General features: G+C 50.1%; 9 protein-coding genes across 9 annotated transcripts; 4 read left to right on the top strand and 5 right to left on the bottom strand.

Moving 5' to 3' along the window:
- Positions 1-858: 858 nt before the first annotated feature.
- N7539_003827 (uncharacterized protein) lies at positions 859-1,212 on the top strand (the record flags this gene model as incomplete). The annotated part of the gene is made up of 1 exon (XM_056933429.1): positions 859-1,212. One exon carries the CDS (start codon positions 859-861, stop codon positions 1,210-1,212), a length of 354 nt encoding a protein of 117 aa, XP_056790970.1.
- Positions 1,213-1,467: 255 nt separating this feature from the next.
- N7539_003826 (uncharacterized protein) lies at positions 1,468-2,067 on the top strand (the record flags this gene model as incomplete). Its single annotated transcript, XM_056933428.1, has 3 exons — positions 1,468-1,486; positions 1,708-1,921; positions 1,953-2,067. 3 exons carry the CDS (start codon positions 1,468-1,470, stop codon positions 2,065-2,067), a joined length of 348 nt encoding a protein of 115 aa, XP_056790969.1.
- A 319-nt stretch (positions 2,068-2,386) lies between these two features.
- N7539_003825 (uncharacterized protein) lies at positions 2,387-7,537 on the bottom strand (the record flags this gene model as incomplete). Its single annotated transcript, XM_056933427.1, has 11 exons — positions 2,387-2,674; positions 2,728-2,880; positions 2,956-3,141; positions 3,200-3,725; positions 3,780-4,180; positions 4,238-6,419; positions 6,483-6,590; positions 6,648-6,913; positions 6,971-7,074; positions 7,128-7,348; positions 7,401-7,537. 11 exons carry the CDS (start codon positions 7,535-7,537, stop codon positions 2,387-2,389), a joined length of 4,572 nt encoding a protein of 1,523 aa, XP_056790968.1.
- Positions 7,538-8,279: 742 nt separating this feature from the next.
- On the top strand, positions 8,280-9,463 carry N7539_003824 (IGBP1/TAP42 family protein; the record flags this gene model as incomplete). Its single annotated transcript, XM_056933426.1, has 3 exons — positions 8,280-8,491; positions 8,554-8,830; positions 8,888-9,463. The coding sequence occupies 3 exons, from the start codon at positions 8,280-8,282 to the stop codon at positions 9,461-9,463; spliced, it is 1,065 nt and encodes a 354-aa protein (XP_056790967.1).
- A 326-nt stretch (positions 9,464-9,789) lies between these two features.
- On the bottom strand, positions 9,790-10,884 carry N7539_003823 (Porphobilinogen deaminase; the record flags this gene model as incomplete). Its single annotated transcript, XM_056933425.1, has 2 exons — positions 9,790-10,538; positions 10,617-10,884. 2 exons carry the CDS (start codon positions 10,882-10,884, stop codon positions 9,790-9,792), a joined length of 1,017 nt encoding a protein of 338 aa, XP_056790966.1.
- A 1,254-nt stretch (positions 10,885-12,138) lies between these two features.
- On the top strand, positions 12,139-15,068 carry N7539_003822 (putative LON domain serine protease; the record flags this gene model as incomplete). Its single annotated transcript, XM_056933424.1, has 3 exons — positions 12,139-12,604; positions 12,684-14,925; positions 14,981-15,068. The coding sequence occupies 3 exons, from the start codon at positions 12,139-12,141 to the stop codon at positions 15,066-15,068; spliced, it is 2,796 nt and encodes a 931-aa protein (XP_056790965.1).
- Positions 15,069-15,469: 401 nt separating this feature from the next.
- N7539_003821 (mitochondrial 54S ribosomal protein uL23m) lies at positions 15,470-16,363 on the bottom strand (the record flags this gene model as incomplete). The annotated part of the gene is made up of 3 exons (XM_056933423.1): positions 15,470-15,704; positions 15,839-16,126; positions 16,284-16,363. The coding sequence occupies 3 exons, from the start codon at positions 16,361-16,363 to the stop codon at positions 15,470-15,472; spliced, it is 603 nt and encodes a 200-aa protein (XP_056790964.1).
- Positions 16,364-17,351: 988 nt separating this feature from the next.
- Positions 17,352-18,760, bottom strand: N7539_003820 (protein kinase RIO2; the record flags this gene model as incomplete). Its single annotated transcript, XM_056933422.1, has 3 exons — positions 17,352-18,394; positions 18,467-18,611; positions 18,698-18,760. The coding sequence occupies 3 exons, from the start codon at positions 18,758-18,760 to the stop codon at positions 17,352-17,354; spliced, it is 1,251 nt and encodes a 416-aa protein (XP_056790963.1).
- A 418-nt stretch (positions 18,761-19,178) lies between these two features.
- Positions 19,179-22,186, bottom strand: N7539_003819 (proteasome regulatory particle base subunit RPN1; the record flags this gene model as incomplete). Its single annotated transcript, XM_056933421.1, has 5 exons — positions 19,179-19,205; positions 19,271-21,580; positions 21,643-21,807; positions 21,876-21,940; positions 22,042-22,186. 5 exons carry the CDS (start codon positions 22,184-22,186, stop codon positions 19,179-19,181), a joined length of 2,712 nt encoding a protein of 903 aa, XP_056790962.1.
- Positions 22,187-22,743: the final 557 nt, after the last annotated feature.

Below are 22,743 nucleotides of genomic sequence, written 5' to 3'. Positions count from 1 at the left end.
AGACTCATGTCAATATGGCCTTGAGAACTGTGGCTATAGCGAGATACCGACTACAGGATGTTAATTCTCCAAGCTTGCTGTAAAATTGTATCAAGTACGAGATGTTCTTTCCTGGGTGCACCCACGTCTCGTCTTGCCTGGAAGGATGGGCGGTACAAAGGCGGCCGCAAATGACAAGTACTATCATGTGAAAACTACATTAGGTACCTAAGGTACTACTGTACTGCATAGGTACCCACTACAACAACTACCTACGTACCTAGTGTAGAGGGGAATGCTCAAGGCAGTCTGATCTCACCAGACAGGTCGAGTCATAGAGGAACCCAACCACAACCACCCGCACGCACGTCCAGAGATCTCCCAGCCCGACCGTACAACACCTATCCGTTGGATGTCAAGAGGCACAAGTGAAGATCAAAAGGAGTGTGTCATTGCAATGCAAAAGAATCCGACTGTAAAGACTGTCCTCAACCCTCAATTCCCTTCTCCGATGGATCTCCCGGATCCCATGAAGTCGTTCAATTCCTTAGTTGTCAAGTTGATTCACCCCCTCTCGTAATGTCCAAATAGTCTCTCCCGACTATAAGGCCACCATCAGGCACACGCACCTCTGCAAACCATCTGCTCTAGGTACACGCAACCGGATTCCCTACTTACTATACTAGGTACATTTGTATATGTCCAGGAACTGTATTGCGCCTCACTGGTCGTGACCTCTGATGGGAGATCACTCTTGGTTCCTTTACCATTTCCCCTGATGCTGCCAATTTCATCCCTCTTTAACACTTTTTACCTCTCCTCGTGTCCCTCAGCTTCTTTAATCAGCCTCTACCATTTTCAACAGTTGAAGGGTTCATGATGGACTACATAATCTACATTGGTGACGATGTCATAATGACTCGTGCGACTCTGAGAATGAAACACGAGCAAGCTGTTAAGACCGTGCATGAAGATCTCAAGTCCAATTCGAAGGCGATGTATTCGCGCGAGGATCTTACGAAGCTCAGAGTCTCCCTTGAGACTTCCGATACTCAAGACCTACCAGGTACAGGTACCCGTCTCTTCGAGCCTATGGCTCCCGACAAGATTTCGCGGTATTCTTTTGATGCATCGAAAATGTCAAAAGACGACCGCGAGTTTCATGGGATTTACGACACTTGCTACCGACCGCGAAAAGGCACAGCTCGCATTCCCGAAAGCCACGATGCCTAAATCATGGAGTAGAATGCGGAGACAATCTTCACATATCTGAAAATTTACTTTGAGGGCTTGTGTAAAGAAACGGAGGGTAACTTTGAGTTTCTCTACGCTACTTCGAGATGGCTTCAGGTCCAACATGGCAACTCCCTCTCGAACTTTCCTGCTGGCTTCCTTAGCCGCTATCCTACAAACACCCAAATTCCAGTTTGTCGTATTAGGGAAAACTACGAGTAACATCACAAGACAGGACAAAGAGCCCCTCACATGATGCTAGTGATACGCACCGGTATGGCGATGGCAGGGTCCTCCTTTGCGAGCTAGCGTGCATCGCTCAGGTGATAAAAAATCGCCTTGAGCAAAAGGAGTTTGGAAAAACGTCGCTTTTTCCGGTGTGATTGGATAAGAATTCTCAACAGCTCTACTGATTGCTTTCATGAAGGACAAGAATCTATACTAATTTGGTGTTTTCTTGAATACGACAGGTCCTTCTTATCTCATTGTGCGGAGAACAACATGGCCGTCTTGTGGAGGCTAAGTTCAACAAGTCCGGCGTCTTCAAGGTTCGGCCCTCGCCGGTATACGGCTTCACCAAAAGGGAAGGAGCACCTTGGGAACTCTTCGCACATTACCTTGCCTGTGAGCCCATCGATGGACCAATTGTAGAGTTTGTGGATGATGAAGAGAAGGAGCAAGAATCCAGCGGATTTCCACAGTCGTCCCTGTATGTTGCCCTTCACGCTGGATTCCCCCAGAACAAGATACCCCGCCGCTCTCGGGCTTTCCAATGCAGGTCAAAGAAACTTGCCTCCTGGAAGTGACCTGGGTAGTTCTGGAAGTGATGTGGGTAAATATTCTGACGATAAGTGACATCTCCTCTGTTGTCGCCATTTTCTACAACACCAGACCGGCAAAGGCAACTTGTTTCTCGACCGCGGCTTTGGGAATGAGATAACGGCTCAGCGGCATGAATGAGAGAGAGTTCATGCCAAGGATGATGCCTTGCTCTTATTGCTAAGGAGATAGGTATGAACTAAGCTTACAAGGTTACATACTGAGTTATTCAATGAATCCCGAGTATAGAAATTCAATTCTTGAAGCAACGCATCAAGCACATTAAATTCCGCCTAATGCTGTTTCAAAAATCCCCCCCCTTATCGAACGACTCCGTCCCGGTTCTCAAATTGGCCTAATTCCCTTTCACTCTACCAGGGTCCGCCGATCCGCAGTCGCATGTGAATTTGATGCGAAAATCAGCCGGTAAGAGTGTTTTGAGTGCCTCGGTGGCTCGCTCACTTGCACGAATTTTTGCGTACCGACTGGAACTGCCAACTGCCTCTCCGACATATTGGCCATGTATCATGACAGCTGCAAGTATCCTGGGCTGTTTTGAGTCTGTATCGGGAATTTTGCCAACCTTTACGCTGATGTCTCGGCATTCATAGATGCTGGCCACTTGGTGGAACAAGTAGGTCTTCTATAATTTAGCCACCGATCGATCAAATTCACTAGTACAAGAGGGATGCTTACTGTTGGCTGTCTGTTTGCAAAGGTGTCGTAGAGTGAGATGTCCTCAAAGTACGGCTGGATGTGCTTCCCAAAGAATTCTTGCACAACGCTGTAATCAAATTCGGAGTCCACGAATATTGCGGCAATATATGCTTCGAGCATGTCCGGCAAGCACTTTCATCAGAGGGAGAAGGTCAGCATCATGGTAAAATAAACTTATCAAGATTACTCTCGGCAACAATTTGCTACCTTTGGTGCGTCCGAGGCATGAAGCCAATAGTCCATCTTCCCAGCACTCTTCTCTTCTGCTTCCTGCATCTCCAATGCGTAGCGAGTAATCTGACCTTGAATAGGCCCATCTGCATGCTGCAGATGTCGATGCAGTCCGAGGTGGACCGTCAAGGCGCCCAAGAACTTGTTCGAGACAATCGCCATCTGCGAGGAGAGTATTAGTCCTGCCATGTAATGACAGAGTTGACCACTGGGCGCTGACCTTGTGTTCTGTAAGCCATTGAGGGTCTTTGTCCGGAAAGCGATTAAAAAGATACTCGACACAAACCATGTCAAGAAGTGCGTCGCCCAGGAATTCGAGGCGTTGATAGCACGGCACAATCGCAAGATGGCGTGGAAGCGACGAGTGTGTAAAAGCAGATCGCAACAAAGTGGGACACCTGAACGTGTAGCCAAGCTTTGCTTGAATCTGTTGCGCGAGATCCAGCTCGTAGCCATTCGGTTTGCTATTTTGCCACTTCGGCTTGGTGTAAGAGGAGTAGTAGTCTGCCCAGCATGTTGCGGTGTGAGTGACCTGAAGTGTATCATTGTGTGCGAAGAGAGTCACGGCGCGAACAGCGCTATCCATTCTATGGCTTTTGCCGCCTGATAATAATGCCGCTGCAATGAGGGCCTCGCACACATCAGCAATTGTCTTCTTGCCAAGTTCGTGACTACTTTCCATCTCGAAATTCTTGGAGATGTCCCGGCCTTGGAGAAGACGGGGGCCGGGAGGGAACCAAGTGTTGCTATAAATGTGATCGTTAGTCCCCGCTTTGACAAGATAATTGCGAGTAGCTCACCGAGAAAACCCTCGATTTCTAACAAACTCGTGTATTTTCATGTTCACAGCCCTTTCGTAGAGATTTTTGTTGCAAACGAGGCACATCCGGTAAACATGATAGTCGTATTCATTGTCGTCTGGCCTCTGGCAATAGAGTGCGATTGACGTACCCATCTTCAGAAAGCTGTCCCCGAGAAATTCGAGACGCTCATAGTTCTTGCCCATGCCTCTTTGAACGTGGATTTGAAGCTCTCGATGCTCATCTGTGTTGTCCGAGTCTTTGGTGAGGGCTTCGAGGGCAAGGTGCAGCTGCAAATCGAGGTTCAAGTGCTGGCCTGCCTCCCATGCGATCAGATACGACTCAATACGGCTAATAATAGCAGGAAACGCCAGGCAAGATGTCACAAAGGTCAATGGTAGCTATTAGTTGTCAGTACTTCCATCCCAGTACTTACAGAAGCGTACGCAGAAACTTACAGCTGAAAGCATCAATGGTCCCGGGCAAACGACACAAACCGCTTTCTCTGCTTTATCCAGTTCTGCGCCTGGATCAAGGAAATTTCTGCGGAGACACACTGTCTCGACGTGAATCACAGGTTGATTCCAGTCGCATTGCTCCAAAATTGCGTTTCTTGACTTTTTGCCTAGGCTTGACGAATAGTTCATGATGTTTTCCATGTTGATATCACGTCGGCGTGGCACCCATGCAGGTGGGACATCTGATGGACGTAAGTCAGGATCGATCCTCAGTGGGAAATATCGATATTTCCCACTCCATGGATCATACATGAATGTTTTCAGAAGCACACTAGGATCCAGGTCTGGGGACCATCTCCAATCATCATGACCTCGGGTAAACTCTAGTGCATCCCAATCGATCAATTCGCGTGGTTGCTCCTCACTCATTATGCCGACCATGCCATCTCGTGCAGGCGCGAGCCAATATGGAAATTTTTCTCCCAGTGGTTCAAATACCTTATGGAAAACATCACGGAAGACCGATCGCATGAAGGCTGTCAAACAGTCCAAATCATCTCCTGTGAGAGCGATCGAGCCTTCAACGCACACGGTCCGAACAGTCGTCTCCACATCATTATCCAAATACACAGGAAATGGCGGCAGACTTGGGAGCTTCTGCCGTGTGAGCAACAACATCGGCGCGTGGTGACGGGATAAAGGTTTGATCGGCTCTAGCTTGATCACTGCCACATGGAGTAACTCTGGTGCTGAACCAATTCCGTATGACCAGAAGGACGGTTTGCAGCGCCGATCATACTTTTCTTGCTTCTTCGACGCGATCGCCAGTTTTGCGTTTCGCATGAGAGGCAGTGTTCGTCGAAAAATCGGTCTGAAGTGGCTATCAAGTAGGCTGCTCTTGCGGAGCAGCAAGCAGGTATCAAAAGCCGCTGACCCTTTTGCCATTGCCTTGCTCGATTCCATTGTGCCTAAGACACCTCGAACAGGAGACTTATCTGGAAGCATGACCTCGCAACCGTATTTGTCTCCCATGGAGATGATTATGTAGTTCACATATTTGCGCGTTCCTCTTTGGCCACTATTGCGACCTTCTTCGATGTCCTCTTCACGATACTGAAGTGAAGCACCGTACCGGTCAAGAACATCGATGGCATGTTCGTAGGTCAACCTTGCCCCCGTGGATGCGATGGTGTAAGTACGCTTCCCCCTTTCTTTGCCAAGTAATGATTTCAGATCAAGATCGTACTCATAGCCGCGCAACAGTCGATCTTTTGGCAGAGTCTCACAGAACGCTCTCATCAAAGTCTCCGACTCCCGCACTTCTTGAATTTTCTTCTTGTGTTTCTCGTTATGAGCTTCGATCATGGTCACAAATCTCGATCTCGTGTGGCGGGCACGTCCGCGACTTTGAATGTACTGGATGAGTGTGTTGTAAAGATCAAATCTGATGACGAAGTTGCAGTCAGGAATATCTAGCCCTTCTTCCGCCACTGCGGTCGCAAAGAGACAATTGACTTTCCCATCCTGAAAATGGGATGTGACTTCAAATTGGTTGCGAAAGGTCACATTTCCAGTGATATCAGAGTTCCGACTTCCAATCAGAATTTCCGGACGAAGATTCTTCAATGACAGGCGCTCGCAAAGGTGAAGTAATGTCTTCGCCGTATTGCGTCTTTCTGTAAAGACAATACATTTATTCTCACTCGACTCACTGAAGTGAAGCGTCAGTCTCTCAATGAGAAGTTTGACTTTAGAGCTCAGTTGATTGGGATCGGTTGGGTCTTGCAATTTGTAACTTTGCACCATTTCATATGCTTCCTGTGCTGCAGAAAGCTCCTGTTCTCTTTCTTTTTGCGCTTGATCAGGCGAGTTGAGCGCAGCATGACTTTCCATGCTGCTTTCAAGGTGGGGAATTACGTCCTCCCTCAAAGCTCGCCGCCAAATTTGATCAGCACACCATTCGCCTAGCTCAGAGCTGGCAGTCCAGGCAAACCGGAAAACAGGTTCCAAAGACTTGATTTTCCCGAAGCTTCGCTTGAGCTGAGAATACATCTTGGTCGCATATGGGGGGTCCAGCTTTGGGTATGTCCAAGTCTCTTCAGTGGGCTTGTTGACGACCTCACGAAGTCCCGCCAAATCTGCCGTAGTCGCAATTCTGCTGTTGAGAAGAGCCTCTAGTCGCCTGTGAACATAAATGTCAGATGCCAGATGTATGCCGGGATATCACAGCCTTGGATCAACTAACGCTGCAGCTTCTGTCATCTTGGTCTTCCCATCGACAGGGGATGCCGTCATACCAAAGATTAGCGGACGCTCCGACGGTTGCGCTTTGAGGTAGAACTCTCGAATCATACTTTTTGGCAGGTTAGCCACATAGTCACATTCTCTCACGAAAATTGCAGAGACCAACCGAGCATAAGGGTGGGATTTCTTTGCATGGTGGGCTTCGTCGAAGATCAAGATATTGATCTGGTCCATCTTGATGAAGCCATTGAGCAAACAATGATTCAGGATTTCTGCCGTGCAGACGATGACCATGTTTTTGGTGAACCATTCTTCCCAAGTGCTCTTTTCCCACAAATCGGGTCCCATAGCACCATAGATGAATGCCACCTTTTGGTCAAGATTTTGTCGCAGGACTGCCGCCTGTTGGTACACGAGAGTGACGCTATGAGCCTGGGGAAAGTCAGAAATGTGTGGCCAATACGTCTCCAGTAATACGAGATGAGTTACCAAGAAGAATGCGATTCGTGGAGGTTTCCCATCCCCACGGCTAATGAGCTCTTGTTGCAGAACGTTCTTCAAGAGAAGTACAGCGATCAATGTTTTCCCAGATCCTGTCAGTCTTGTCAGTCTCGATCAGTGCTTCTGGGTCACTAAGCCGACGTACCAGTATCGAGCACTGCGATTGTGTTCTCTGTTTTTGCTCGCTCAAAAAGCTCGAGCTGGTAGACTCGTGGACGCAAATCTGCTCGACCCGCTTCTTGTCTCTTGAGTAACTGAGAGATGCTTGGTACACTGTATAAATCATCCTCGAACTTGTCATCATTGTTGTAGTGGCTCCGGGACTCTGAATAGGCTTCCGGTCCCCGTTCAGCATGTTGCTTGAGCCTAGATTTGAGTCAGAGGACAATGCCGTGTATGGAATCATGTAAAGACATACAAAAATTGAAAGTTGGCTTCTTGAGTTCGCTGTCTTTGAAGCGTGTGAGTGTCTGGAATCACTTGATTCTCGAGTTCTCGTTCCGACTCCTCCGATGAACCCATGGAGACGTTGTCGCCAAGGTCAAGAGAAGGCATGATGAAGTGTGTGTTCCTCGACTGCTGTGCCTCGTGCAAGAGCGAAGATTCTGGTCAAGCTACCTGAAGAGAGTAAAAAAATAGATTAGATGAGCAGGAACGGTGGGCAGCTGATGGATGAAGTGAGATGTGGCACCTCAGCGATGGAGCAGTCAGATCCCCGGCACTGGTAAAGCAGTGTTTCTGGAGCTAGCAATGCTTTGCAATGAACTTGGTATCAAGGTGAACTGCATCCGCTTGAGATATGTATGTGAAGTGAGAAAGATTCGTTTCGGTGCGGACAGGGACTTTATATCCTACGAAGTCATGGGCCAAATCATAACGTAGATCTGGGAAGAACTTCTCTCAATGATGAGACTCAGCCTTTGTTGAGATGGCCAAACATTGAGGCCACCGTTGAACGACATTTTGGTCTGATTTGATCTGATCTATTGAACTGGTAGTTGCCTTTGTACCGGAAATGCACACTTTAACTTTGAAAGTACAGGGCTAGTCCATCTCTGTCTGAGGGCAAAGAGGGTTCCGTCGGTGGACACGCCACCCAACTACTCCAGGCGCGAACTGGCTGACTCGATGATGGCGGTAGCCTATTGCTTGCCTGTCGATAAGAAGGATGGGGCTTACCTCCCCCACTTATCGTGCCTTATCGCTCGGTCAAAAGCTCCAGGTCAGGATTGCGGGGAGACAAAAATTACTCCAACATTAAAATCGTCGCTGGTGGACATACTTCTGCTCTATTAAGATGGAAGAGTCTCAAAGCCTACGCTCGCTGTTTCAGTCCGCGAAAGATGCAAAGGCAGGGTTGGAGTCGCGGGGAGACACAAATTCTCAGGAGTACCAAGATGCCGTCAACACGGCGATCGCCAAGTTCGGTGAATGTCAACGACAAGTCAGCGTTCTGTCCTTGTTCAGTTCCAACGAGCCCTTGGACGATATCTCGACGGGAGATGTACAGTCAGTCAAAGACTCTGATTTCACGATTGAGAAGTGAGCAATGACTGATGTTCACATCCTAGGTACCTGACACTTGAATACTATCTCGCCGAACTGATGCAACGCGCATCCAGTTCAGACCGTGAAAAGTCTCTACGACGCACGTTGCAACTATATGAAAGCTTCCTTTCACGACTTGAGAACTATGAATTACTCTCACCGGGCGATAAGAAGTTATTTGAACAATACATGGCCAACCCATTCACATTCACACTCGCACCCCTGAACGACGCAACGGCTCGGCGAGATATAAAAGTCAGACGGTTTCGTGAGGAGAAGGAACTGAAACAAAAGCTGGAGGTAGGTCATGATACAATCTTTGGAGATCTGTGCGATGAAGGCTGACACAGGATCAAGTATCTTGCTCAAAATGAAGCTCGGCTGCAGAGCGATGATGACGACACAAGACGCTTGTATCTCGCCGAGATACAACTACTTGTGCATCAATCTTTCCAGGCGCTGGATCTTCTGATTCAGGAACTGTCCATGTTGTCCGCCATTCGCCAGGCGCCAGTTGCCCCACAACCGACCCCTGAGGATTCAAGAGAACGAAGTAATCTGGGAGGCACTAATTATTCAGATCGCTTAGATCCATCTCTTTCACAATTACTAGGCCGCGGACGCAATGGGCCTCTGCTAGACAAGAAAGGCAAGCCCATGCAGCCTTTCACATTGTTGGATCGCCGCACACAGCTCCAGCAAGGTGTTTTCCGTTCTGGTCACAACCTCCCTACCATGACAATCGAAGAATACCTGGACGAAGAACATCGGAGAGGCAATGTTCTTCAGGGTGGTGAGCAGTCTGGAATCAAACCGGAAGTGGACGAGGATGATTTGGACAGGGCAGATGAAGAGACGATGAAAGCACGTGCATGGGACGAATACGTCGAGGCCAATCCGAAGGGAGCTGGCAACACGTTGAATCGTGGTTGAAGGTCAATAATCGATGTAAAAAATTAAAACTCTCCCACTTAGTACTCAAGCTCCAGCCCGAGTTTAGCAGTTCTTGAAAGCCTTCGGTTAGTGACAAACGTTGTGTTGCGCTACGCAAATTGAGTGGGCTGTGCACGGTGCCCTTGAAAGCCGTGAAACGCTTTTGTGAGACTGCATGGAGCAGCCTGCAGACCTACTCTCAATTCGAAGTCTATTGCCTGGATGAAGAAACGTACGCTTCGAGCGGCGGGCTTTGGCTCTCTCTTGATAGGGTATCTTTTGTGGGCTATCTACAAGCATGTGGCCAATGCTTCCGACAGTAGCTTTTACTTGGAAGCAGTCTCCTTGGCCAGCTTCTGACGTTGAATTTCTTCCAAAATGGTCCCAGCACCTTGCTCAATCAGGGCCTGAGCCACAGTAACGCCGAAGGCTTCTGCGCTCTCCGTCGAGTCGACTTCGCCATCAATCTCAACTTGAGCGCATTGCTGTCCATCAACACTCACGACCACAGAGCGCATACGAAGCTTCTTCTTGCCCTCGGCAGTTTGCACCCATTCCGTTTCCACTCCGAGGGGAGCACTGCAGCCGCCTTCGAGGGTTCGCAGGAGATTACGCTCGGCGAGACAAGCATAGGTCGTCTCCCAATGGCCAATCTTATTCAACATGCTTTGCAGGACGACGTTATCCTTTTGGATTTCAATACCCAAAGCACCTTGCCCGACAGCGTAAAGCATTCCACTGCTTGAATCGAGATACTGCGTGATGCGATCTCCCAGATCCAGTCGCAGCAAGCCAGCCGCTGCAAGGATAATGCACGTATAGGGGCTGTCTTCAGCGTCCAACTTGGCCAAGCGGGTACCAATGTTCCCGCGAACATCGAGGACTTTCAGATGCGGGTATTTGCGAGCCAATTGCGCTGTTCGGCGGATAGACGAAGTGCCGACAATAGACCCAGCAGGAATTTCGGCTAAGCTCTTGTAAGGCAATCCTTGCTTCACAACCAGGACGTCTCTGCTATCCTCGCGAGGCATCATCGGGCCAAGCGTGCAGCTTGCAGGTAGAACGGTCGGCACATCTGTCAAGTAACGGAGGAACAGCCGATTTAGTACATGTGTATGGCAACACGTCCATCTGAATTGAGCCACCAACTTACCTTTGAGGGAGTGGACGATCAGGTCAACTTGGCCGTCCATCATGAGCTCTTCAAGCTCTTCGGTCCACAGGTTTTTGCTTGTGAAGTCCCGCAGAGCAATCTTTGTGTTGAGATCGCCAGCCGTCTCCTTGGAAAAGATCTTGAATTCACATTCCGGGTGTGTCTTTTTCAAGGCAGCGGAGACCAATTCTGTTTGTTCCAGCGCAAGCTTGGACTTGCGTGTGCCGATGGTGAAGGTGGTCTTGGTGGCGGGGGCGGGGGTCGCCATGGTGGAAATTGCTGGAGGGTGACTGTACGAGAAGATAAACCCGAATCAAGACTGTGTGAGTGGTTGATCTCCGAGTGTGCGAATCAATCGATGGGCTAATGCGAAGAAAAAGCGTATGGAAAAGTTGGTCGAGAACTAGGAGCTATCACAGCGCAGTCATAATTTTACTGCGTGGTGCATCCCCATGTAGATTTCCAGATGGCCCGAGAACCACGGGTCCACCGCGTCGTGGTCTGCGCAAATGGGAGTACCCGGTACTGTGCGAGTCGCCAGCACGGCACTGCGCAGACAAGTAGTGGGGACACCGTCGCATGCCGCGGAGAGGAGGCCGATCACGAGACACGATCCGAACAATAAGTACTAACTTAGTTGGTGCTGAATAACCTCAGTATCGGTAGCCACGAGCCAGTAGGTAGTAAGGTAGTAAGATACTAGTTAGTAGGTCCTGCCTCACCTCCCTGATTATGAAAGCGCTTATCGGGGCTGAATGACCAGAAGATGGGCGCTCATACCCACGACTGTAGGAAAAGAGCGTATACGAGTACTCCTGCACAATAGCTGCTTCTTAGCAATAACGTCGCAACTCGCCCCCGGAAGCTTTAGGGTTGCGGTTTTTCGTGTAAGGTCACGGGACGAGTTAAAGACGACCGATCTAAAGACGCATGGAATCGAGGTGTAGTCCATCATAATCGCAGTAGTGTATCTTGACAAGACTGATGTTTAACCCATGTACTTCTTTGAACGCTGCATCGCTGTCTCCACTCTCCAGTCATGAGCAAGTAGGGCATCCAGCTGTACCAGGAGGTATGAAGGAGTCCGGCTTCACGGTCATTGTCGAACCGAGTAGAAAACAGGAAGTACATGCGAATGCGGCCGTACCTCGGCAGCCGGACGTGGAGATTAAGAGGACATGCGGACTGGACTCTTATCGCCCTCCCCCGGACTTCCGCCTCCTCCCCCAAAACTTAATCCGAGCCTGGAGTCATATGAAGCCACTACGGCCTACGAGCCTTCGGACCGTAGGTTCTGGAATCACCTCATCTTTAGCATATCCCTAGTTCTGAATCTTTTCTCTTCTTTCTTTACTTGCCTCTCCGTACCCCCTGATACCACAACCACAAGCAACGTTTATGCTTTCATAACACCGGTCCTCGGCTGGTCCTTCATACTAGTGAGACCGTCATCGCCCCGACCGCTCCACATAGACACTCGACTCTACCATTCGCCACTGTCCGGTCTTCATCCCCATTCAGCATGGGATCCAACACCGGTCGGACTGTCAAACTTCCTTTGGTGCCCCTGGCGAAGGGCTTTGTGCTATTGCCAGGTGTCACTTTGCGCATTCCAGTCTCCAACCGCCCAGACCTGACTAACTTACTGTCATCTCTGGTCGACCGACCTGCGAAGCGCGATGGCAACACCATCACCTTCGGCTGTGTACCTCTTGCCTCGCCTTTCTTAAGCCGTGATGGACAACAGCTGCTGGAGGGCGATCAGTCGGAAACCGGAGGAAAGGACGACTACGACTCAATCGACGCTGGTCAAGCGCGTAAGGACGATCTGTTCCGCCATGGTGTGGTTGGAAAGGTCATCGGCGTTCAGCGTCGGGCGTACGCGGAGCCCTTCTTGCTGGTACAGGGCTCTCAGCGTTTCACTATCAAGAAGGTTCTGAAAGATCGTCCGTTTTTCGAGGCGGAAGTGCTGCTGCACGATGAGACTTGTAAGCTCACCTTTCCAGCTAATGCTCTTCACCAGTCTACGACAAGCGAATGCTAAACATGCCCTGCTCTTTACTATAGCATCAACCCTTCATGGCGACCCCGAGGCTGCCGACTTGTTTCAACAATTGCGACAGCTCTCTCGCGAACTTCTGACTCTTCTCCGCCTTTCCTCCCTTCTCTCGGCTGCTTCCAATCGAGTTTCACCACTTGTCGCGCGAAAGTTTGAATTATACATCTCTAACTCAGAATTGGGTCACGCGGGAAGGCTTGCTGACTTTATGGCCGACGTCTCCGATGCAAGTTACGAGGAGAAACTGCGGATCCTGGCATCATTCGATGTTAAGCTGCGCTTGGAGCGCGTGGTAGAGATCCTCACCCGCCAAGCTCAACATATCAAGAGCAGTGTCAAGGTGACATCTATCACCACCACCTTCCCCTCCAGCTCGAGTGTTGATATTAGTCAGATCGATCCTCGAGACCGGGAGATTCTAGCGCGTCGGGCCATGCAAGGTCTATCAGGCCTCACGCCGCCTGCGCCCGCTGGTCGTCGAAACAACGATAACGAAGAGAAAGAACCAAATGAAATTGATGAGCTGGCGCAGAAGTTGCAGGACGCGCAACTCAGTCCTGAGGCACAGAAAGTTGCAGACAAGGAGTTGAAACGATTACGCAAGATGAACCCGGCCAATGCCGAATATGGGGTTTGCCGTACATACCTGGAGAACCTGGCTGAGATTCCCTGGGCCAAGGTTACGGAAGACCAGTTGGGCCCGGAGACTTTGGCACGAGCCCGCAAGCAACTTGACGAAGACCACTATGGTCTGGATCGGATCAAGAAGCGTTTGTTGGAGTATCTCGCGGTACTGCGGTTGAAGCAGAACACCAACGCCGATGTGGAACGGCAGATCACGACTCTTACTAGAGAGCTTGACACGACGTCCACTGATGATCTGGAGCCCGACTTGCCTCTGGCCGCAGGGAGCGATCGGGTTGCGCTGGAAGCTCGCCTTGAGCTTTTGAAAGCAAAGCGCACTACTGACAAGTCTCCCATCTTGCTTCTTGTCGGTCCTCCAGGTACTGGAAAGACGAGTTTGGCTCGATCGGTCGCTGCTTCTCTTGGCCGCAAATTCCACCGAATTTCTCTCGGTGGTGTCCGTGATGAGGCAGAGATTCGAGGTCACCGGCGCACTTATGTCGCCGCCATGCCTGGTCTTATTGTGAATGGGCTCAAGAAAGTCGGTGTTGCGAACCCTGTCTTTCTACTTGACGAGATCGACAAGATCGGTGGTGCCAATTTCCAAGGCGACCCCTCGGCGGCGATGTTGGAGGTCCTGGACCCTGAACAGAACCACACCTTTACTGACCATTATATCAATATCCCCATTGACCTAAGCAAGGTGCTTTTCCTGGCGACGGCCAACTCACTTGATACAATCCCTGCTCCTCTACTTGACCGCATGGAGACAATCTCACTCTCAGGATACACGACAGTGGAGAAGCGGCACATCGCCAAGCGTCACCTTATTCCTAAACAGATTCGCACCAACGGCCTCGCAGAGAACCAGATCAGTTTGTCGGACGAAGTCATCGACAAGACCATCACTGCCTATACTCGCGAGTCCGGTGTGCGTAATCTGGAGCGTGAGCTTGGATCCATCTGCCGTTACAAAGCCGTCCAGTTAGCTGACGCTGGAGACACGGATCGATTGGGAGAGTATAACCCCAACGTGACTGTCGAAGACTTGGAGGAGATTCTGGGCATCGAGCGTTTTGAGGAGGAAATTGCCGAAAAACACGGACGGCCTGGTGTGGTTACAGGTCTGGTGGCCTACTCAAGTGGTGGTCAGGGAAGCATTCTTTTCATTGAGGTGGCCGACATGCCTGGCAATGGGCGTGTCCAGCTCACTGGCAAACTCGGTGATGTCCTCAAGGAATCCGTTGAGGTAGCTCTTACATGGGTCAAAGCCCATTCATTTGAACTAGGCCTGACTCACGACCCCAACGAAGACATCATGAAGAGTCGCAGTCTTCATGTTCACTGCCCGTCTGGAGCGATCCCCAAGGACGGACCCTCTGCCGGTCTCGCTCATACTGTAGCTCTTATTTCCCTCTTTACCAACAAGGCAGTCCCGCCACAAATTGCCATGACTGGCGAGGTCTCCCTCCGCGGTCGGGTTATGCCTGTTGGAGGCATCAAGGAAAAGCTCATCGGTGCTTTGCGTGCTGGCGTCAAGACCGTGCTTCTGCCCTATCCGAATCGGAAGGATGTCAAGGACGTTCCTCAGGAAGTGAAGGATGGATTGGAAATAATATACGTCCAGTAAGTTTTCCGACATCACGCCCGGTTTACATTCATTCTAATCATGTCCTCCTAGGCACATATGGGAAGCTCTGCGTCACATTTGGCCCGATGCCCACTGGCCCGGCCAGCACCAGCCGACCTTTGTGGAGAGCCGACTCTAGATTGTTCTTGCTGACTGATGTTGCGTGCGTTTTCGTGGCCTTGTACTGCTGTTTCTGCCAGCTTTCTTTCCTCCACTTGTTTTGCATAGCGTGGATGAACCTCGCAGTGCGCTTTGTTAGTAATTGTTCATCTCTTGTCTTCTATAACCCTCCGAATTGAACCCAAGCAGTCGAATAGGATGTTTAATGTATTTACTACGGAAGCCATTTCTTAGATCATCGGTGCCTTCGGCCGCTAAGTTTCTCATATTGTAAGGAAAATTGGAAGTCGCGTCGAATTTTTCGCGACCTTTGAACCGCAAAATCATAATGATATAATACATACAGTAGTGCGCCAGATGAATGTTAGAATACAAATAACATTGACATGTCAAGTCCCCAGAGCCGCAATGCACACGTCTCTATTTCTCCGACTTCACACCCGTCCTGACAGATAACCTGCGTGCGAGGTCTAAGCCCAGCGCTTTCGAAGACGGTCGCCACTCCTCGGGAGCCTTCTTGAGCTCCTTGGCCTGCTCCTCAAAGGCCTTACGCGCATCTGCGTCTGGTTCTTGGGCATAGTGCGACTTTTGCTGCATACCCTGCTGCATCTTTGCTTGCCACTTTTCACTAGCATCCCATGACTCCTTCTCCCATCTGTGGGTGCATCACGCAATACGTTAGCCATGGACTCTCTATGGGGTTGTATCATCACAACAAGAAGAGTGCTGTGCACGATTCGCACGAGACATCCTTCTATGTGACCACTCGTATGGTAGATGAAGACGTACGGGCTGAGATCCTTGGGCTCTTCGGGATAAACGAAGGGCTCGCGCAATTCGACGGTCATTCGCTTCTGCGCCTTCGGTCGGCGCCAGGCACCAATATTCCTGCCGTCTCGCGTGATACGAGTGATGGGCTGTTGCTCAATGTAGCTCCGCACGCTAACAACACCGACGTTATAGGCATTTTGGAGGTAGTCGCGCAGATCCAACTTGTTGAAGTTCAGAGGGACTCGGAACTGGGCATAACGAGGAGAAAGGAAGGGAGTGCGGGCTAGTGCGATCACAAACTCAGGCCTGGTTTTGCAAATGAGTTAGTTATGTGGGTACAAATCAGACGACGTGAAGGGGCGCGAATTGGAAGGTGGCAGAATGGAGTCCTCGTCTTGAGGAACCGCGGAGGATAAGAAATTTGAGGTTGTGTATAGCCACTTTCGCCATGGAGTGGACTCACAAGAAAACCTGCTTGCGCTGTGAAGGGGGTACGAAGGCGTTCTTGGCCGCTTTCGGAATGGCGACTGCTCGGCGCACCATTGTGTATGTATCTTTGTTGGGATGGAGGGTGAAGACCTGCGCCTGAGATAATTGAAGCAACTGGAGTATCTTCAGCGGGTTGTTCCCAAATTGCGCAAGTTGCCGCCACGCTTACCGTAGGTCCGTTAGCCAGCCAGACTTTCACGGGCTGCATACATTATACAATGTTCTGGGTTATTTAAGAATCAACCGCAAACCGTCATCTCCGGCAACTGATAATCTACCTGGTTGATGATTTTGCTAATGGCACCATCATTGGCTCGCACGAAATCAACGTCCGGCTCCGTTGACGATTGCAGGAGTATACATACTCTCCAGTCAGCCCGCCGATCCGAACTGTCAAACTATATCCAGGGCCCGGCCCATGACAACCCTTTGAGAGTGTAAAAGAATTCTCGGTCATCAATTGCCCACAATACACAGCGACGAATAGAGGCCACCTCGATATGAGATAAAGATGCGAGTAACATATTGGCTACCAGGTAGAACGATCCTTGACCAGTTGGAATCGAGCATGCTTTGAGAGGTGGTACCAGCACCGCGTGTACTGTACTTTAATTTTGTGTCGAAGGTTAGGTACTACCTTATCAGCAGACAGGTAGGTAGCCTTTGCGAGGGTATTTTTGAAGGTCCTTTCGTGGGGGTTTGAGAGGGTCTTTACGGCAGACTTCACGAGGGTCCCAGGTGGACTCCCTACCTACAAGGACTTTCCCAGTGGAAACTCGAGGTAGGTTCATATGTAGACATATACCAGGAAGCATCTTATTGTAGGTTGGCTTGTCCTGATTCAAATCTGTCCGCTTTGATGATTGATACGCCCTGGACAAGTGGAGTGAAAGTCCCATGGTATACGCCGCGTAATAGATGCAATATCATTATGGATGCGAGTAGTCCAGATGCAACAACAAAGAGCCTATCATACAGTCTAAATTCATCATCATTATAGTCATCAATGCACAATGCCAGAGCTGCTGTAACTTCCGCGTCATCACTGCCTTGATGAACCAGAGACATCTAAAGCCTCTAGGCGTTTTGCACTTTCCTCGACCTCTGTGCTACTGGATCCGACTTCTGGCTCTTGATGTGTGTCCTCCTCCTCGGAGTCACCCTCATCCTCCTCGTCATCATCATCATCCTCATCGTCGTCGTCAAGGTCGTCTCGAGCAGCACCGGCGTCTCCGTCTGCTCCGACTTCCTTCATGTAGGTTTCCAGCTCACGAGCCATTTTCCTGGAGAATCCAGAGGCCTCGACTTCCACATCCAGGCGCTTGCCCGGGTTTCTGAGGAAGTTCTTCTTCGCATCAGAGAAGAAAGGCCCTGGTACATCACTGACAAAGTGGAACTTCCTCTGGAAGTATCGCTTGATACAGTTGACGTCTCGATCAAAGTACATCTCCGCGTTGACATGGTCAATGGAGACCATCTGAGGGAAGTCGATAATAACCGGTTCCAGCCGGATATTCTCTTCAGACTCTTCAGTATCCGCATCAGCCGCAGCCTTTCCTTTTTCGCTAGGATCCGCAATCTCCTTGATCAAGATGTTGAACTCGTTGAAATCGCCATGGATCAGACCAAATCGCGCAAGTTCGAGAATGATATCCATCAATTCCGAATACAACGCTTCTGGATGGGGCACCCTGGAGATCTGGCGGAGTGGGAATGCATCGATCAATTCCATGACAATCGTATGTCTGTTCTGGGCGATGGGCTCTGGGACCGCAAAACCGTTCTCGCGCAGCGCCTTCATGAAGGCAAACTCTTTCATAGCCGCTAGACGGGACATGTACATCCACGACCCTGTGTTTCGGTGGCGAAGGTAGTCGCGGTTGGTCTTGACAGTTCGGAAGGAGATTCGACCGAGGCGATGAATCTTGAGGATACGCTGCGAGCCGCTGCTGTGGGCGACAACGACAATGTCTGACTCTTTACCCACACCGATCTGGTTGCCGACCGAGTAAACCACCTTCTGCTTCTGGTGCGCGTTGAGCGCCAAATAGTCGAGACCACCATATGTAAGTCGATAACCGTCATCTGCAGAAATATCGAAAAGTCAGAGGATGAATTCCATGCACTTCATATCGAATGGAAAGACCCGTGGCATACATTTTGCGTTCTTGACCTTGGCGATCAGATTCGTCTTGGCGAGATTGGAGATGGAACGATGCACGCCGCTGCCGCCACGGAGGCCAGACAACTGGGAGATCAGCGGAGTAGGAACGACTTCATGGTTGCGACTGCCGGCTTCGACCTGAAGCGCGCATTCCCTAGTTAGCTTGCTGCGGACATTTGTAACAGTGGCAGATTTCATGGCGGGGATGAGGGGCTGGTAAGTACCCCTTGAAGCACTCTGAAATCCTCAGAGGTCAAATAACGCAGAGCTTTGGCGTCAAGTTTCATTTTGAAAGATTTCCAGATCAAAATCAAATCAGAACAAAGGAGCCCAATAGTTGATAATAAATCTCCGTAATCATTGGCGTCTGCGTCAATCAAGATGCGGAGATAGAAAAAAAAGATAAGCTCACAGCCCTAAGCCCTATCTCCTAATCGAGACTACCAATAGAGACAGATCAATCTGTGAGATAAGGGGAGGTGTTTACACTACAAGTAAGCACATGCTGTTCTTAACAACTCGATAGAAAAGAATGTGTCCCTGGCGGTACTACACGCGTCTGAATGAAAGAGGAAATAGAGATCGGAAGACATCGTAATGTGTATGTTAATTCTTGGATGCTCTGATCCTAAATTAGATCCGGCGATCCTTCGCCCGCTATGGAAACCCAGTTGCGATTGGTTGAGCTGACAGATGCCTGCCATCTTATTCTGGAGCGACCCAGTCAGGGTTCTGTTGTAGAATGTCAATTAGTATGTGCTTACGCTTTTGAGAAGTAGACAAGGGAGTCGACTTACTTTGCGAAGAATTACCAATCCCTCAAGAGTACTGCTTAGGGGAAGGTACTGCTCGTCTTCGAGCTCGGCTCTTTCGCCGTAAGACAAAAGGACTGGCGTGCTCTGCGTCTGCCATCCAGTAATCGTTTTGGGGCGACCGGCCTGGCCAACGACATCGACAGCCTGACCCACCCGAACATTCACAGTCACAGGCTGTAGGTCTTCATCCAAAGTCACAAGGAAGCGGGGGTACATGGCGGTGATAAGGAAGTAGAGGAGATAGTGATGTTCGGCCAGGATAAATTGCTTCGCATCAATGAGAGACACAAGCACAGTGAGAAGACCGGCAGCTGATACCCGTGAGAGGACCTGTCGGTCAGTGTGGAAGGGGTTAAGGGTCATGGTACCCTTGCCCATGTGCAGAAGGCCTTGGGCGATCCGGACCATGAATAGAGAGTTCTGATCGCGGTGATAGTAGCTCGCAAGTTGACGAAGTAGCTGTGCCAAACGAGCGTTGTTAGTGCCAGCGCCACAGAGACCCATGGCGAAGATTGCGTTGATGGCCACGTCATTATCGTTGTCGTGGCTGTATCGTGACAACGTGTCATAAACCTTCATCTGGGGGTTGCTGGGGCTGATAAGACCCATAGCCAAAGGAACGGCTCGGCGGATGTTGCTTGAACCGTAGTGCATTAGATGCCCGAATTGGCGGAGGATCATGTCCTGACCAACGTCCTCGCCCATTGCGATGAGGGAGAGACCCAAGACCGCATAGGACTGAACAAGTTCATCACCCTTGTTTTCTTCCTTCTCTTCAATGATATCATTGCAAATGTGCAAAAGTTCCTGCAACTTCAATACTGTTCCGGTACCAGCCCATGCACACACCGACGCGAGAACAGAGGTGGGCTTGGCCATGGGGTGATCAACGGCCTTGAGAATGTCAAGTATGACATCCACTTCTTCCTGGCGTCCGAAGTACAGTAGAGCTAAGCCGAGAGCCATGAATCTCGTCCATTTATCCTTCAGCTGCTTTTGGCGCTCCTCGTCCATCAGCGTCGTGGCAATAGCCTCACTGACCTGGTGATTAGACGACCCGACAAAGATGAGACCCAGAGAAACAGCGGCCATAGCAGAAAGCTGCATGTCCAATGAAGCATCCTCCACAATTGGCAAAAGGATTTCGAGAAGCTCCTCTTTGTTCGATCCGGCGTATGCCAAACCAAGACCCATAATTGAAGCAACCCGCATCGGCACGCTCTTGGCTTCCAAAACATCAGGATCGCTCAGAAGTGCAAGAGCAGGGTCGCTTTCAGCCCGAACACCAGAATTCAGGATACCAATGGCGAGCAACGCACCAGCCTTGACCTGGTCTTCCTGGGCGTAGGTGAACTTATCGATCTTGTCGAGACCGTCGTCAACATCGCGGTGCAGAAGCATACCCAGCGACGCAGTGGTCGAAAGCATGCCGTCTTCCTTGGTCTTCCAGACCCACGGCCCCTTCTCTCCGTCGACGAGCATCATCTTGTCATCGCCAAATCCTGCATTCACGAACGAATTGACAAAGGCGCTCGCAAGATTGTGCCGAGCTGAGTCGAGATTCGTGAGCCCGGCCCCTCGGCTGTTTTCTAGATGTGTCTTGTAAATGTCTTCGGGCATCTTTGGATCCAAAATGTTCAATTCTTTCCCAAGAGATTTGAAATGCTTTGGAATGGAGGTGTTGTTGAGTGAGTCATTCAAGGCCTCGTCCTCCTCGTCCTCTGGCAGGTCTAGCCAGATCTGTTGCCGTGAAACGAGGAAAGCCATCTGTTTCTTCAGAGCCTTGTCATCGGTGGCGTTAATGTCACTCTTGATCAGGTCAATGTCGTTCAGGCGAATAGCGAGGACGATAGCTTGAGAGAGCTTGTTGTAACGGACATAGATATCATGGGCGGTGCGAAGGAACTGTTGGTCCTCTGGGTAGGTGAGGAGGTTAACCATGCTGACCATGTACAAGCATACACGAGGGTACGTGTTTTCGTCAACAAATCGTGGAATTTCCTCGATAATCTCCATCTCACTCAGTAAATCGACGGCATCGGCCTCGGCGTTATGACTCAGGAAGTATGGCACCAAAGAGAGCGCGAGATCGACCAAATCTTGCGTCTCTTTCTCCGCATTCAAGCGATTCTGATATTCTTGACCGATTTCAAGTGCAAGATGGCGAATGTATTCGTGGCCCCATGAGCCAAGGTCCTCGGATTTGGCGAGGAGACGGTACTTGAGTGTTTCCAGCTTCTCCTCGTCGCCGTAGGTCATACCGAGCACGGAGAGCATGTCTGCCAGCGAATCCTAATCACAGACAGAAATCTTAGCAAAATGAATTTCTCCGCATGCACATCGCACGGACATACCTTGACAGAGCCCGCATCCCACTTCTCATATAGTTCCGCGAGCTGATCATAGTGAGGGCGGAGAAATTTGAGGGGCTTGGGTACAGCGGTCATAGATGAGGTTGATGTCTTGATAAAGTTCTTGATGGCATCAAGTGCTGGCCCGTAAAGCGAGGTATCCGGCTCCTGTCGCAAGGAAATGTTAGCACAGACGTCATTGCAAACTCCGAAGCGATCACGAAAGGTTGACAAACCTTTAACCGCTCAACAAGCATCTCAAGCTCGTCCTTGAGCTGCTGATCTTCTTCACTGAGCTCATCTTGATAACGGTCAGCGTCGAATGACAAAGATGAGCAGGTTCGGCGAAAGAGAACAAATGCCCTTCGCTCCGAACCCGTACATGTAACCGATATAGCTCACCTTCCTGTGGTTCTCCACCCTTTTTCTTACCATCTACAGGTGCCTTCTCATCCTTTTGTGATTTCTTGCCATTCAATTCGCGAACATCGTCAACCTTGCCCTTGCCCTTGTCGGCGGAGGTTGGCTGTTCGCCGTCGTTCGCCATCGCTGACGGGGTCTAGCGGCCGGATCGTGTGAAGGTTGAAGAAATTAGGCTAAAGTCTCACAGTAAAAGAGTCCAAACAAAGTGGTGACTCAATCGGCGAGACTCGGAGAACTTTGTGATCGATAGATTGACGGTGTTGATTGTGAGCTGGACGATGGAAGCGCAGAGAGCAGAGAGCTCGGCCGTGCACCGGTGCAGCTCCCGAGTTACATAATCAAACCGCCAAGACCTGACCTCAGCCCCGTCAGTGACATGTTTCCTCCGTCCATTCCGCACTCCGTGATAGACACCTCAGGACGCTCTATTGTTGCTCTAAGGAAGATGACGTCCTGACAGAGGTAATAGCAAGAAAATTTTGGCAGAGTAAATGTTGAACAGAAATAGGCGACAGTCACTTCACTCACTTGAAAGCTTCTCGTCGGCAAAGTCGTTGTTCACTGATTACACTGGTGAAAACCTCGCATCGAGAGGCAACTTCGGGGTGCACATGTATTGCTACAAAGGCTTGAGCTCGAACGATTCCCCAAATCCAAACCAGGTTCAAGCCTCACTGGTTA

The sequence above is a fragment of the Penicillium diatomitis genome (genome assembly GCF_028827545.1).
Source record: "Penicillium diatomitis strain IBT 30728 chromosome Unknown utg000004l_segment0_segment0, whole genome shotgun sequence".
Taxonomy (NCBI): domain Eukaryota; kingdom Fungi; phylum Ascomycota; class Eurotiomycetes; order Eurotiales; family Aspergillaceae; genus Penicillium; species Penicillium diatomitis.
The sequence above is the reverse complement of the archived record's forward strand: the minus strand, read 5'-3'. Positions and strand labels throughout refer to the sequence as shown.